Below are 15,137 nucleotides of genomic sequence, written 5' to 3' on the forward strand. Positions count from 1 at the left end.
GATAGAATAAAACACTTGTAGGTTAAGATAAGGCAGTTTACTCAAACAAAAGCAAAAGTTTGTGTGTGCACAAAGGGTAAAAAACACAAGAATTTTATTCTGTACTTCCCATCTGCAGGCAATGCCCAGTGCCTTCCTGGGAAGCAGGGCTTCTGCATGGAAGTGATTGCTTGGGAAGGCAAACACTCTAAAAACTGAATGCAATGCCTTCCTCTTCCTTTTCTTATCTGTTCCCTCTGAGCCGATGTCATATGTATGGAGTGTCCCTTTGGTGATTTGTGTCAGCTGGCATGGCTGTGTCCCCTCCCAGGAGCTTGCCCACCCCCAGCCTACACAAGGTGGGAATGCTGGAGAGACAGCGCTGCTGCAGCCAAAACCCTGCTGGGTTATCTGCACCCTTCCAGTTCCCAGAGCAAAGCACAGCTCTGGGACAGCTGCTGGGGAAATGAACTCCAGCTCAGACACACCCAGCACAGAGAGTCATAACATTTTACACCAGTTTCAGATATTTCTGTTCAAATGCATTACTTTGCTCTGAATGTATGTATTTGATAGGAAGATGGAAACAACAGAATGTGAACACCACAGCAGAACTACCAAAGGAAAAAATCAGTGTCTCCTTATTAGGCTTAGGTTATTTTTAATATTTAATATAGAAGTAGCCCTCTTTTTAGGAATCAAAGTATAATTATAGTAGTTATAAGTAACAACTATAATTAGTTACTTTAAAATTACAGAGTTCTTGGAAAAAAAATGTTGCTATATATGTCTCTAAATCATATTATTGATCTGTTCAGATCTGTACAGATAAAGAGTCCTTGTTTGAATACTAAAAATTATTTCATCAGATTAAAAAAATAATAAAAAAGACCATAAAGCTTTTAAGCTTACAGAAATGCAACTATAACATGTGCATTTCTCATATTCTTACTGGAGCACTGCAATTCATCAGAAACTTGGGAGATCCATGTTCTTCTTCATTCCATACAGAACATCTAGATTTCATTATCAAACTCCTGCTTGCTGATGTTTAATTACCGCTACGTTCAAAAAACATGAAGTCCTAAGGGGATAAAAAAACAAACAAACAAAACAAATAATTCTTAAATGTAGTTCGTATTTCTGAGATCCCCTGGCTGTGTTGCAGTATATACACCTTCCTCTACGAAACTGAAAGGGTGAGAAGAAGGTGGGGGCACATTTGTCATGTGCTCACCACCTGGGTCTCTCAGAATGGGACCTCCACAGAGACTGAAAGATGGTGAAAGACCAGCATGGGAACTTTTAATTTATCACTAGCCAAAGCTATGCTTCCTTTACTCGGGATTTCTGCCCTGACTTTGTTCAACCTGACTCATTCCCTCTCATTTTACCTCAGGCTGGAGTCCCTCACAATGATGTCTATCTTTAGTTTACTGGAGGGGTCCCCATTGCTGTGCCTGAAGGCCCAGGTTGCTGACACTCACTAACACTGCACTTGATGCACTCACTAGCACAGGTACACACAGCTAAACAAAACCTTGCTCATGCCCATGCTGTCAGAGGTTGGTGAGACCTTTCCAAACTCAAGGTGCTTCACATGGCCCTTTCCTGCCCATCAGCAGCCCAGAAACAGTGCATGTCCTGAAATAGTCCTTTGATGCAGAATTGTTCTGTTAGATGGAAACAGGAGTGTGTTCCACACTGTTTGCAAAGAGGAAAGTGAGCTGCAGTGCGTTACTGACAGTCAAAGTGCTCTGACAAGTTCAATGATCTCTGCAGTGACCCCTCCATCTGGAAATTACTGCTCTGAGAGCATTAATCCTGCTCCATTCAGTGCTTCAGGTGCTCCCAAAGAGAGATGGGAGGCAGTGGCTGCAGCATTCAGCTGTCCACCAGCCCAGTGGGCTGCCTGGGCTTCAGATGGGTCTCTTGGCTATTGCTAATTACTATTTTACTGGTTTCACAATCCATAAACTTGCTTTCCTCTGCTAATGAGTCTGTAAGAAGTCTTCCCTTTTCCTATTTTCAGTCCTACCAAATCTGAAACTCTTCTTAAATACAAGAATACTTAAATACTAGTACTTCATGTAGTCTAGAATAAGCTTCCTGTCTAAAATAATTTTGTCTTGCCTTTTGTGGTCAGTTTTACACACAAAAGTTCACAAGCTGTCACCCACTTGAAGGAGCTCAAAATTTACTCCTTTAAATTGTGAAACATTGACTCCATGTTTCACAATTTAAACATGAAGATGAAAAAGTTTGTTTATGTTCATCTATTAGTGAATGACAGACTTACGATAAGGAAGCAAGCACCAATCATGACAGCTTTCATTTTCACATCCAGGTCCATTGGGAATGAGATTCCAAAGTTATCTGTGTCTGTAAACACTTCCCGCACAAATCCAGTCCACTGCTTAGAAATCCTCCCAACAGCACAAGTCTCATCCAGAGACTTCACCTATAGTTTAACATCAAATTTTAAAAAGCATCATCAAACCTTCATTCATCATTCATAATACTCCCAAATCCATTTTGAAAAAGATCCATTTAAAAGCATCAGACTGTTATTTTAATTACAGTTATTGAGAGCAAGGGTTAGTACCAAAAGGCAATCAGACTATAAGAGAGCTGATCTAAAGTATTAGAGCCATGAACTTGATTCTGAATCTGACAGGGGAGCTGAATTCCTTGATGGTGCTGGGATACCACATGCACACACACTGCTGGAAGTGGTGTCTTTTAGCCAAGGCAGTGAATTAGCTTCTCCTGCCATGCACCAGGAACTGCTCAAGTGAAAATTAAACAAGTTACATTCTTCTGTTCAAAAGCAAAGATTAGTCCCCTGGCAACATTACATTTTCTAGTTAGAGCTGGTTTTCTGGGTCATGTGAAAGATTAGTTCCAAAATAAAATGATATGAATTTGCTGTAGTAACTATCTGCAACATAATTTTAAGCATTAAATTGTAGCCTTGTGTATCTTTTACTTAATGTCCACAAAAACAATGTTGTATTAATCAATATTATTTCAAAAGGATAGTTGTAACTCTTCAGTCATTCAACACTGTATTTCAGGTCTAAATTAACTTACTAGTTTATTGAATGATTATTAGATGATTAAATAATCAGGTGAAGGAAGTAATTTTAATAAGTACCTAATACCTCTATTTTTCTTAGAGCCTGACATAAGAGATTCAAAAAGATTTTGCTGCTAAGGATTTTAATTAAGTGATTTGTGTGCAGCCACAGGGAATTCTCAGTGATCACTGATGAGTGGCTTTAACACATCACTTCTGGAATTTTGCCTGGTTTATCTAGAGAAATTTAGGTATCTAAAGAAGTTATTTGATTATACCAACATTAAAAGAAGATGTAGCAATTACTTAATATATACTACAGTTCAGTTGGTAGGTAGTAAATTGAGCAACAAACTAATATCAAACTACTGTCTGAAAACAGATATAGGCAAACCATTTTTACATTGCATACCTCAAAATTAATGTCCTCACAGCACCGGCACACAACACATGGGCCAGCAATTTTCAGTATATCCTTTCTTTTCTCATCCTGAATGGTGAACTTTGGCAGGCAGACATGCCAGTTCTGGACAACATAACCAACTGTTGTTCCTGGAGGCGCCTGGACTTCCAGCTTCACAGGGAAGAGAAAACCTCCAAGTAAATGATCATGCTTCCATATGCTAGTGATACAAAAGCTACACCAGCACACAAATGGAAAACAACTATTTCTCCACAAGGATCCGGCCTTACAAAGCATTTTGCTGTGAGTGTTTTCAGAGGACCACTCAGACTGCAGACCTCTTATTCAGCTTTTGCCTCCAAGGAAACAGTAAGAGACTCCTCAGGATCCGGAGCACACAAACTATTCATCTACAATACAAAGACCCGAGCCCAGTGAAACAAAGGCAGAAAATATCCCAAAAGCATTCAGTGAAGGCATTATAGGGTGCACCTACTACAAATTTCTCAGCAGGAGCTCTGGGTAGGCTGAGATTTAAAGTTTCAGAAGTTGCATCATTCCAGAATTACATTAATATTTAAAAAACCTCATGATCTCCCGTGTTGAGTGTCACTATAGCTTTCAGAGCTCTAAAATGAAAACTCCAGCTGTTATTTTATGAAAGCTGTTGCCCTACTCTTCCATTCCAAGTCCATCCCCAGCGCAGATTTCAGCACCAGCCACAAGTTCTCGGAAATGCCGTTCAATCAGATTTTTCATTACCACAATCAGAACTGGGCAGTGAGCCCAAGCATTGCAGCACACTTCCCTCTTCCCAGACCAGGAGCCCCGTGCACAAATCCCACAGATCTCCTCCCACACCTTACTGGCAAACCGCGACTCATTTCACCTCACCTCCTGATTCAAGACAACCCCACCTTGAAACTGCAGAGGAGGTGCCTGTCGCACGAGAAGGAAGGCAGGGAGAGGCAGCAACTCACCTCCTGCAGGCAGCAGGGGCAGCAGCAGCCGGAGCAGCGCAGAGGCCTGTGCAGAGTTATCACCTCGCGGCCCAGGTTGTCCGTAATCCGGATGGTGAAGGGCCGTGACGGCCCACAGCAATTCCTGGTGAGGCAGTCAGTGTCCTCCGCTGCGAAGTACACCCTTTGTCCCAGTGCATTCTTGAGCTCGTATTTGTTGTTTGTTTCAAAGTCAGTCACAACTGAAAAATGGGAAAAAGCCTGCTAAATTCCTAGGGGTGTCTGGTCAGACGCTCCACGCTAGCTCTGCGGCTGCTCTTTGGGAAGGCAAGCCTTGCTCAAAGTCTGTCAGAGGCAGCTGCTGGCAAAGGGAAATGATAGGGAAGGAGCCTCAAGCAGAGAAGCCTGATGGAGAAGTTCAGAGGGAAGAAGCCACCATGAACAAGGACATGTGGAAAGAAATGGAGATTCCCATCTGTCCCCAGTGTCTCCTCTGGCCACGGGCAGCAGCTGCCTGCACAAGCACCAGCAGGGAAAGTCCTCAGGGGAGAGTTCAATGGATAAGGGTTAGAGAGAGTTGTGAATTTGGGGGTGAAGCCAGAAATATGTTCAGAATAAGAAAACCGCAAAAAACCCTCTCAGTCAAGATTTTCAAACAACAAAAACCCAGGACAGAAATTTTAAATAATTTCTATAACAAATTAAAGCACTCTTTTAAGTTTTAGAAAAAAAAAAACAGAAAGAAAAATGCAGCAGCAACATTAGGAGTTATCTGGGATGTATGGTCCATTTTATTCCTTCTGTTTGAAAGACATTGATAATGATAACTTGGGTATTAAAGCACAGAATGAGGGAAGCAGAAGGAAAGCCATTCAGTTTGCTAAAACAGCAGGATTGCCTGTAAAAGGGATCAAAGCTACATGCCAGTCCATGGAATTAGGTGGGATATGACAGGACAGAAAACAAGATCTTTAAGTAAGGAAGAGAAGAGAATAGAAATCATTGTTAACAAGTAACATTGGAAATGTATGACTTCATCTGTAACTAGATGTACATCAACTATAACATCTATAACCAAGATTATTCAGTTGTATTGCTGTGTATCTTTTAAATATAGAACCTGCTGAAAATTTTCTTCCCTCCTATTTTCTCCTTTCCTCTGCTTCTTCAGGACTTCTGTAGGAATAAAGACAGGTAATACAAGACAAAGGTGGTAACCACCTTAAAAACATAGTGTCAAGGAAAGCCTAAACTTTACTGTTGTTGGGATTATTAGACTTAAATACTTTGTACTTACGCTCAAGAAGTTCAAGTTGCTGATGAATTAGTATCTGGTCAATCTGCTCATGGTTGAAAAATTAAACAGAATAAACAGTTAACAAGTTGCAAATATGAAAAACTGTAGTTTTAAGAACTGCAGCTGCTTCATTTTAGAATAAAAACATATGGATCAACACATGGTGTAGAGACAGATTATCTACCTGTTAAGGTATGGAAATAGCTCACTCACCTCCCTGCCCTATCCTCTGCCACTTTAGCAGAAGAGTTTTTCACAGCACTGGAACCCAAAGTGGTCTGGTTATGAGCACACAGGGCTAACACACCTCTGCTCTTCTCGGGACTGAGCCTGACAGAGCTCTCACATCATGTCACAGAGACTCCATACAGACAAAAGCAGGAAATGGGGTTATTTTAGAGCAGAATTCTCAGCTACTGCTCAGCTCTAAGGAAAAATTCAGGGGGAAAATAGCCTCTCCTCACCAGTGCTTTTTTTTGCTTTTTATTTTTAGCACTTTACAAAACTGGCAACAATACATCAGTATTAATCTTTCCAGTGCTGAGATGAACTGTATTTTACAGTACAAAGACATATTCAGTAATGTGAAAACAACTCTTATTTTGCTATTAGCATTCTCTGTGCTGTGAAGTCAGACTGGCAGCTCAACTAACAATATTAAGAGCTGTGAAGAAAGCATTGTGTAGAAAATTAAGTGCTTGTAATGTGCTAGCATTGCCCATATTATAGGTATTTATTTTATACTCCTTTCCGAAGGACATTACATCTCCCAAACAGTGACTTCAGAAATGGGAAGGCTGCATGACAGCTCTGTGTCCCTCATCCTAAAGCACCCTTCTTGGCAGGAAGGTGAACAAGTGCTACATCTCCAACAGGCACCTCTGCATTCAGAAATTACAAAAGGCTTCACTTAGCAGCCCACAGGCAGCAACCCATGCAGCTGCAACATAGATGCTTTATTTAGCTTTTTCATGGATGCAGGCTGCTTCCCAGAGCAGAACACCTCATCTCTGGGGGAGGAAGAAGGGTGCAGGTACCTGTGTGAGGTACTCCAGTCCAGGAGGGCAGTTGGGAATAGAAGGAGGGATAGGCATCCAGATTGTCCCATCCATGGTAGGCTGGTTCTGGACAGGTGGAGCAACAAATCCACCTGGGAATCCCATGGGCTGTGCCTGGAATCCATAGTTCCCTGCACCTGTGACATTTGGCATGGTAGGAGAGATACAGTTATGAAAGTTAAATGTTGGAAAATAATTGCCCTGTCCATCTTCAAAAGAGTAATTTTTTCACTGTTTGGAACTGTGGAGATCCTTATGCCTTATATATTTCAGTTATGGATACAATAAATCTCATGAAGGCAGTTACACTGCTGTGGGAGGTTCTGATGTCTCACACAAAACCAAACCAAATAAATTTAAAAAAATGCATCACTCTTGATAACAGAAGAAGCTTCATTCACATAGAAACAGTAAATCAAAACCCAGAAATAAATAAATGAAGGTTATTTCTAAGTAGAGAAGAAAGAATACTTTAAATTACATGGAAAGCATTGGCATTTACAGGCTGAATGAGGAAAGGAATTTCAAGATAAAGTTTTGCTGGAACTATACCTTCTACTTTTGTGAAGAAAATGTCTTTTTAGCGAAGTTCATCTCCACTTTTCAAACCAGATGATTGGTAGGCCTTCAGCCCACCCCAGCTCAGCACAAATTTCACACCACATTACAACACATGGACCTGAGCAGGTGAAGGATCAGGCTGTGGCCATGAGCAGAGCAGTACCTCAGGTGATGTAAAACTCAGTGGTGGCCACATCACCCACCCCTGAGAAGAATGCTCCCTTTGGGAATTCAAAATCACTTTTACATCTAAGGACAGGCTTTGCACACAAACAACCTACAGCTCTTGTGGGCAAGTGTGTGAACATAAGATTACTCAAAATAACAATGTTCCTGCAACCTCCATGGCACAAGAGTGAGTGCTTGTTCCCTGCTAGCCAAGGGTACTTACAGACCCCAGAGTGCCTTGTCCCAGGATGCACAAGCTTTAACTTATGAACAGCACAGTAACTTAGACCAAACATTTTGCTTTTTACCTCTGACTTATGCTCTGAGCCTGATTGTTAGATATTTATTGTGATTTGCTTCTTCAGAAAGAAATCACTGCCAGAATGAGAGAAGCTGTTCAGGAGGGCTGCATTTTGGAGTGGAGCAGAAAATGAGACAGAAGAGGAGAGAGCAAGTGAGGGAAAGTGTAAGGTATAACCACCTGCAAACAAGAAATGAATACATGCAGAACTGCAAGAAGAAAACAATTCTCTCTTCGCTTCTGTATTTCTAGAGCAAAATAAAGTGAAATACTGAAGTCATATGATAATTAAAAAGTCTGATTATCAGTAAGAATCTGCTGCACATTAATTGCAATCAGTAGCACCCAGCAAAACTCCCTAGCAAATTCCCCACAATGGCTGCTGAGGAACACCTGACATTTTTAACTCCTACCTCCTACTGTTGGCACTGCTGAGCACATACTAACATAGAATTACAAAGGAAAGAAATGACTTTTCAGCAAAACAGAGATCAAAAGAGACTCCATAGAATTAATAGCCAAGAGGTAAACTGGAGATGCTCACCCTTTTACAGCCCCATATTCCCCATGCTTACTTCCTAGCAGTCTCACAGATCTGTAACCAAGCCACCCACCTTGGTAAGCCCCAGGGACTTGCTGAGGGGAGCCATAGGGCATTCCAGGTGCTGTGGCAGGTTGAGGTCCTGGAAGAATGGAAAATATGCTCTGAGTATGGATCATTTCCTCCTACCCTGGGTGAAAGATCCCCAGCGCTGACTCCTTTTCCAGAGTGCACATAGAACAAAATCTAGGCAGCTGTTTTCTGTACAGCAAAAAATATACATCAAGGTCGTATCTATAACAATGCATTCATCAAGAAAACTTAATGGAGTTCTGGTCCTTAAAGTGCAGAAAAAGACAGGCACTGCACAGGATGTCATGAAGATGTCACAGGATCACAGAATCCTTCAGCTTGGAAGGAACCTCCTGAGATCATCCAGTCCAAGCCCTGCTTAAGCAGGGTCAGTTCACTGTCTGGAGCAAAGATGTCTTTGTTCATTGATATTTAGAAAGAGGCTTGAATTCAAAGCATTACCAGGAACTGACAGGCTGCCCTCCAGTACAGAACATGGCAGTGAGCCATTCCCCTCTGTGTAAAACCTTTTCTCTCAATTTCTTCAAGTTCAGACTATACTAATGCCTCACCAGAGGTGGAGAGGGTTATGGATTTTAAAATATTTACCAGCTTCAGTTTGTAAGCAGAAATAACTTGAATTTCAAGATTACTATATTATTTATTATTTTCACTTAACTTCAGAAATCAACATCTGAAAATGTAGGCTCTACATTTTTTAAAATATTTCATTTTAAAATGTAAATAATTTCAGATTAAAACATTCATACATATTTCATATAAATCTAAGGTAAGCAAATATTGCTTGAATGTGCTGTCTTTGATGTTAGCAGAAGTTGGTATTTTGGTTATATTTTACTCACCTTGCATTGCTGTAGATCTGCTTGTAGTCGTTCTGCAAAAGAACAGTTTTGCACCATATTTTTTTAAATGTATAATTTCACACAAGAGCTATTCAGAGTACTCTATTATTGCTAAAAGATGTTTGCCTCTCTAAACTGTATGGGAAAGTGAAACTACAATTACAAGCAAAAATAAATTGAAATATCTCAGCTTTCTTCTAGGATATGTCTCAACTACTACATAAGTCTGGGTTTTCTATGCCTACAGCCATGCTTTGAGTATCCTGAAATCAACCTCAGCTCAGAAAAGCATTGGGGTGTTAAGCTCCCCTGTGCAGCCATTCAGAAACATCCTGTACTTCACATGAACAATTTACTGCAGTGATTTAAGGGCAGCTGGTTCAGTGTATTGATGTTGACCACAAAACCTGCTCAGGTAAATCCTGAAGGAGCCACGTTACCACCTTCTTTAAGCTATTCCATTTCTCTAGTGGTACTAATAAATATCACATATCCAATATTTGCCTTCACAGGATAACAAATCATGGTTGCCAAGGAGTAAAAGAAACCAAAAACCAACCAAACAACACAGCCCACATTAAAAAAAAGGAAAAAAAAATCCCAAGAAAACTAACCCAAAACAAAACAAAAGAAAGCCACACACATAAAAAACCAAACCAAACCAAAACCCAAAACACCCAAAAAAAAAACCCCACTTAGTGATACCAGCTGAAACCTTGAGTTATTTCTTTCTCTGGGGTAATGAGTGAAGCAAGACAACAGCAACAACTGCTATTAGAGACAGATCCAAAACAGTCAGGAGATCCAAAAGTGGGAGTGTAAACAAGAATGGTACAGGCACTCCTTTTTAATAGGTTTGAAAGCTTTAAAATAAAAAAAAATAAACCTAGTTGTTCTTTAAAAATAATCCAGTTGAAGTTAAACCATGAATATAATTTGTCTCTTATGATTCTTCTAACTACTTCCTTTCAGTGAAGATTGCTGTTTAAAGCTGGGAAGTGAAACTGAAAGCAATTCCTTCCTGTTTTTCACTCCCCGAGTAAAAGCAGATCTCACAGGGTGATAGCTAATGCTTCTGCAATGTCCTGGAACTCTCCAAATCCTACAGAACATCCTATTTCAGAGCAGCTGATTTAGTTGCTCTTAAAACATTCCTTTTTTAACATACTTTTTCTTCTACTTTACTGACCCTTCTTTACTAACAAAACCACTGTCCTGTTTCACATACTTTAATTGGGTTCTGGTCATAGGATAGATTGAACTGTAGTCACTGTATGAATGTAGGAATATCACAAATTATAGAAGAATAAAACTAGCAAAAGGTCAGTTTATACTGTGAGATGCTCTAGCTACATGAACTTCAGTGAAATACTGAGAATTATATCTAAATCCTTTGGTAAAGGGAGAGTAGAGACAGAATCACAAGATTTATTTAAAAGAAAGGCTTTGTAGTCCTCCAGAATCTTTCATTGTCCCTACAGACACACCCACAAGCCATTATACAATCTAGGATTTAGAAAAGGTTGATATGGTCTGTAGGAGAAAGCAATAAAGGTTTTACAAAACTCAGCCCTCATATCATCCCTAGATAGTTCCTTCTATATGAATACCTGTGTTTGTTTTCAGCTTCTGATTTTCAGAGCTACATAACACAGCTACATGTGCCTTAGTCTGACTCATGTCACTAGATATGCTGCAAGTAACTCAGACATGTCTGAATTACATTAACTATAGGACTTCTGCTTCTTATCAGAAAAACAGAATACTAGCATGGCAAGTACTTTCATTTCTTATCCAGCTCACTAGAATGCTCCAAAGAGCATGTTAATGTAAGCTCACAAGCACAGACATGTTTAGTACTATATAAATAACAAGCCCGGCCTTTTCCAAGAATTTGTAATATGCAAAACACAGGAAGCCAAATAGCCAGGAGGCATGCATTAGTTCAGTTCACCTTTTGTGGCTTTCTTTTTCTTTTGATGTTACATTAGATTAGACTGTTCAGCCCCTGGATTTTAACCTACACCACTGGAGAAACTATGCTTGAAAATCATCTAGTCCATCTAATGAAATGAGTTATTTTTGCCCGGTTTTAACAAAATATTATTCAGAGAAGTTATTTTCTTTTTGGTTCTGATGCAGTAGCAGTATCTCCCCTTCCAGTGGCTTTTCTCCTGAGAGCCGGGAGTGCCGATTCCGGGCAGTGCCAGCCCCGGGCAGTGCCAGCCCTGGCGGTGGCAGGCGGGTCACAGAGGGCACATCCTCGCCCGGATGGAGCGCTGGGGCCAGGAGCGAGCTGCCGCTGCCTCCCCCGGAGCTGTGCTGGCACAGGCGGGCAGCAGCAGCAGCAGCTCTGGCCACGCAGCCTCTGCCAGCGGCTTACTCCTCTACAGGCACGGATTCCAGCCACTTCTGCCCGTGCCGCAGCCCTGCTGCTCATCCCCGAGGGGCCATCCCCGGGACAGCGGGCAGGAGCTCCTGGAAGGGATCCCCGCCGGGGGAACGCTCCGAGCCCCGGCCAGCACAACATACCGCTCCCGAGCTCCGCTGGCCCGATGTCCCTCTGTGTCCCGGTGTTTCTGTGTCCCGATATCTCGATATCCCGCTGTCCCGCTGTCCCGATACCCCGATATCCCGCTGTCCCGCTGTCCCGCTGTCCCGCTGTCCCGTCCGGGAACTCGCAGCGCTGCAGGGCGGGGAGCGAGGGCAGGGCCAGGCTGCGGGCAGGAAATTGCTGCCAGCCCTGCCGATAAACGCCGACATTTCTACAGCTTTCCTTTTTCCATTTCTAGCCGCATCAGTGCCGATTCAGCCCTTTCAAAATGAATTATTTAACCTAATTCTGCCTTTTAGCCAGAGGACATCAGTTTACATACGAGTGATAACTCCAAGCGCTACGTCCACCCTGAAAGGAGAACAAATGTGTTTGGAACAATTTTACCTTGCTTATAAGGCAGGACCTCAGGAGGTAAATATAATTATGTGGACTTCATAGTTACAGGAACAAGAATGTACAATACTGAATTGTTTAGGAAGCAAAGGACTTGGAGTAAATGGGCTCACACCCTGATTAGCCGCTCTGGTGAACAGGTTTTCCACATCAATTTTTGTATATTCATGTGTGTCAGGGAGGGGTTGCTGGTGTCCATGTATTCAAAGGAAACTTTATTTCCTCTAAACTACATAAATATGATCACAGCAATTAGTCTTTGCCTTCTACCTCCCAGAATAAAGTCTCCATTTCAATATGAATTTTCCATAAACAAAACCAAACCAAACCTCCCGCCCAACCCCCAAACTATTATTCTAGCCCTGCACTGGATTTCACCTGAACACCAGATTTCACAGGGATTTGGGGATTTTATTTTGATTGTTTCCTCAGGTACAGAAGAATCTAAAGCTGACTAACATTTTCCCACACACCTGCACTAAGTCCACTAAGAGGATTAATAGCAGACACCAAGAAATGGATATAGAATTATTTTGACATGGTTTGGAAATTAGAAATACATCATATATTTTAATACTGTCCTTCTTTCTTACATGAATATAGCATAGTTATATTTAGCTTGGTTCAGATTTCTACTCTGAAATTCAAATTTTATTGCTGAGCAAACATGACTTTTAGACATAGAGAGGAATGTTATTTCTTAGAGGAGAATATCATTGTCCTATCAGAGAGAACACAGATAGCAGTAAATCTCTTCCTTTCACGTGTCTATAAGTAGTAAAAAAGAATCTATTCACCTGTAGTGGCAGAAAAAAATATGCCATGACTCATAAAATACAAAGTAATTTATCAGTCTTTCCCATATCAAATAATGTTCCGGTTTTTTCCTTATCTAGCTAGGATCATTGATGTTGTAACTGACAGTCAGTGCTTTTCTATTAGATCAGGGGGTTGAAACAGTCAGTACCTTTTTAATTTTGTCCAGTGAGCAGATTTAATCAGCAGGGGAATGCCTAAAACTTTAAGAAAAGAAGCTGGAATGGTATGAAGAGAAATAAGAAAATGCTCCTAGTAATTTAGTCTTTTTGGTTTAAGCATGTTTACCTGAAAAGAAACATTATTTGTAGATTCTTGATCCTGATTTCTAGGATTTCTGTGTAGCTTATGGGCTGGATATTCAGAACATTACTTTCTACTGTTTTAACTTCTGCTGCTCTTGATGTTGGCTCCTCATCTGATCCTCTGGTGGATCCATCTGGTGCCCAACACCAGGAGTGGGACCAGCTCCTCCACCCACTTCTCATGCAGAGGTGTCCAGTGAGCTGGAGCTGAGCTGATGAAAGCAGCTCTCATCCTCCTTGCCAACATCCCCTCAGCAGCCCCCTTTCCCTCAGTGCTCAGGCAGGACATCTGTGTCAGGGGACATGGGAGAAGTCTGCTCAGGGCTGTACCTGGGAGCAAACAGCCTTTGTGCAGCTCTAACTCTGCTTAAGCACATTTAGCCTCAGGCATGGCATGGTTTGCACTGCTAGAGGAAATAAAAGTGGTTACTAGGGGGTTTGACTTCTGTGCCTGAGGACACAATCCCACAGAAAATTCCCTTCTCCAGTGTTTGTAATCTGGAAAGCAAACCTGGAACAGCAAGCAGATGTGGGAGATGAAGAGAAAAATAAGCTGAGAGTTGTTGTTTTCTTTATAGAAATGACAAAGGATGTGAGGTTTGAGGCACAAACTTGAGGGTGCTACCAGGAAATAAATTAAAAGAAAGAACAAAAGAAGAAGAAGGAACAGAGGAGAAAGAAAGAAAGAAAGAAAGAAAGAAAGAAAGAAAGAAAGAAAGAAAGAAAGAAAGAAAGAAAGAAAGAAAGAAAGAACAAAGAAAAAGAAGTTTCCTCTCAATGGCAGGCTAGGAAAAGCTCCTGAGCTGCACTGGCTGGAGCACCAGCCATGGGGTACAATTTTTTTTCTGTTTTCCATCCTTCACTTGTGCACGTTTTGGAAAACCTTTAATTGCAACAAATTATAAGTCTTGTGAATTCCTTTAGCTTACAGTGCTTAGGCCTGTATTCATGTGTGGAAGTAGTTATCCTAGCCTTAAAAACTGTAGGACTCAGCAATGCTGTTGGAAGGTGATTTAAATATGTAGAAGAATTGGCAGGAATGTTTTGCATGTATTTATGAGTTTGGGGAAATGTAATGAGTCTGAATTAGTTACACAGATTTAAACTCATTTGTTCTCTAGCTGCAGTGCAGGAATTAGGCAGAGAGATCCCCCTCATGCCCTGTACTGAAAATAAAAGGCACTTTCTGACACTGAAATTACAGCATTAGTTTTATTCCAAACTTTTGATGACAAAGTGATAATGACCTGATACAATTTTCACAATATTTAGAACTTGCTTGGAAAGTTTAGATTTTAAACTCCATCCAACCTAATTATTCACATTTTCTCCAGAATCAGTAATTTTCCTTTTTTCCATTTATACTATACATTACATCCAAACTAGTAGTGGTTTTGAATGAAGATAAGCAAATAATGTAATGTTCCAATAGGCAATATCTACACTTTAATACAATGTGATGAGTCTAGAATGAGCCACCGCCAGTAGGACAGACATGACAAACATGGTAAAAGGTAATTTAAATCCAAGCATTTTGAAAAACAGATAAATTGCTAGTCTTAGTATTACTATTACTATTACTGTTAGTATTTCTTTGATGTGGAAATGGGGAAATTGCTTCCATCCTGCTAACCTTTGACAGGCATCTGACATCCCCTGAATCTCAGTGTAGCTCTCTTTTTTGTTCTGGTAGTTAGGCCTTCACTGACTTAATAAAACATGCATTCATGAAGCCAGAAGAAGCAGCTAACACATCATCTCTGTATTAAAGATTTGTAATTGTGC

The 15,137-nt window shown here is 40.9% G+C and overlaps 1 protein-coding gene across 5 annotated transcripts; it reads right to left on the minus strand.

Moving 5' to 3' along the window:
- Positions 1-623: 623 nt before the first annotated feature.
- LOC111933494 (phospholipid scramblase 1-like) lies at positions 624-12,205 on the minus strand. 5 transcript variants are annotated; one of them, XM_023933120.2, is made up of 9 exons: positions 11,814-12,205; positions 9,282-9,313; positions 8,420-8,488; positions 6,755-6,912; positions 5,718-5,760; positions 4,442-4,662; positions 3,471-3,632; positions 2,279-2,440; positions 624-1,063 (listed from the first exon to the last, which is right to left on the minus strand). In XM_023933120.2, the coding sequence occupies exons 2-9, from the start codon at positions 9,286-9,288 to the stop codon at positions 1,031-1,033; spliced, it is 855 nt and encodes a 284-aa protein (XP_023788888.1). In that variant the 5' UTR covers positions 9,289-9,313; positions 11,814-12,205; the 3' UTR covers positions 624-1,030. The 5 variants fall into 5 exon arrangements, with proteins under 5 accessions (XP_023788888.1, XP_023788889.1, XP_086701149.1 ...); XM_023933121.2 differs by having other exon boundaries at positions 11,907-11,976; XM_086845023.1 differs by having other exon boundaries at positions 11,834-11,965.
- Between the last annotated feature and the right edge of the window lie 2,932 nt (positions 12,206-15,137).

Source organism: Cyanistes caeruleus, chromosome 10 (genome assembly GCF_971803275.1).
Source record: "Cyanistes caeruleus chromosome 10, bCyaCae1.hap1.1, whole genome shotgun sequence".
Classification (NCBI taxonomy): domain Eukaryota; kingdom Metazoa; phylum Chordata; class Aves; order Passeriformes; family Paridae; genus Cyanistes; species Cyanistes caeruleus.

Excerpts from the sequence above, each read along its gene's own strand:
- LOC111933494 (XM_023933120.2), bottom strand. Across the intron at positions 3,633-4,441 it reads GCCCCTGCTGCCTGCAGGAG|CTGGAAGTCCAGGCGCCTCC; the intron begins GTGAGTTGCTGC and ends TTCCCTGTGAAG. Across the intron at positions 1,064-2,278 it reads TTGGTGCTTGCTTCCTTATC|GACTTCATGTTTTTTGAACG; the intron begins GTAAGTCTGTCA and ends TTATCCCCTTAG.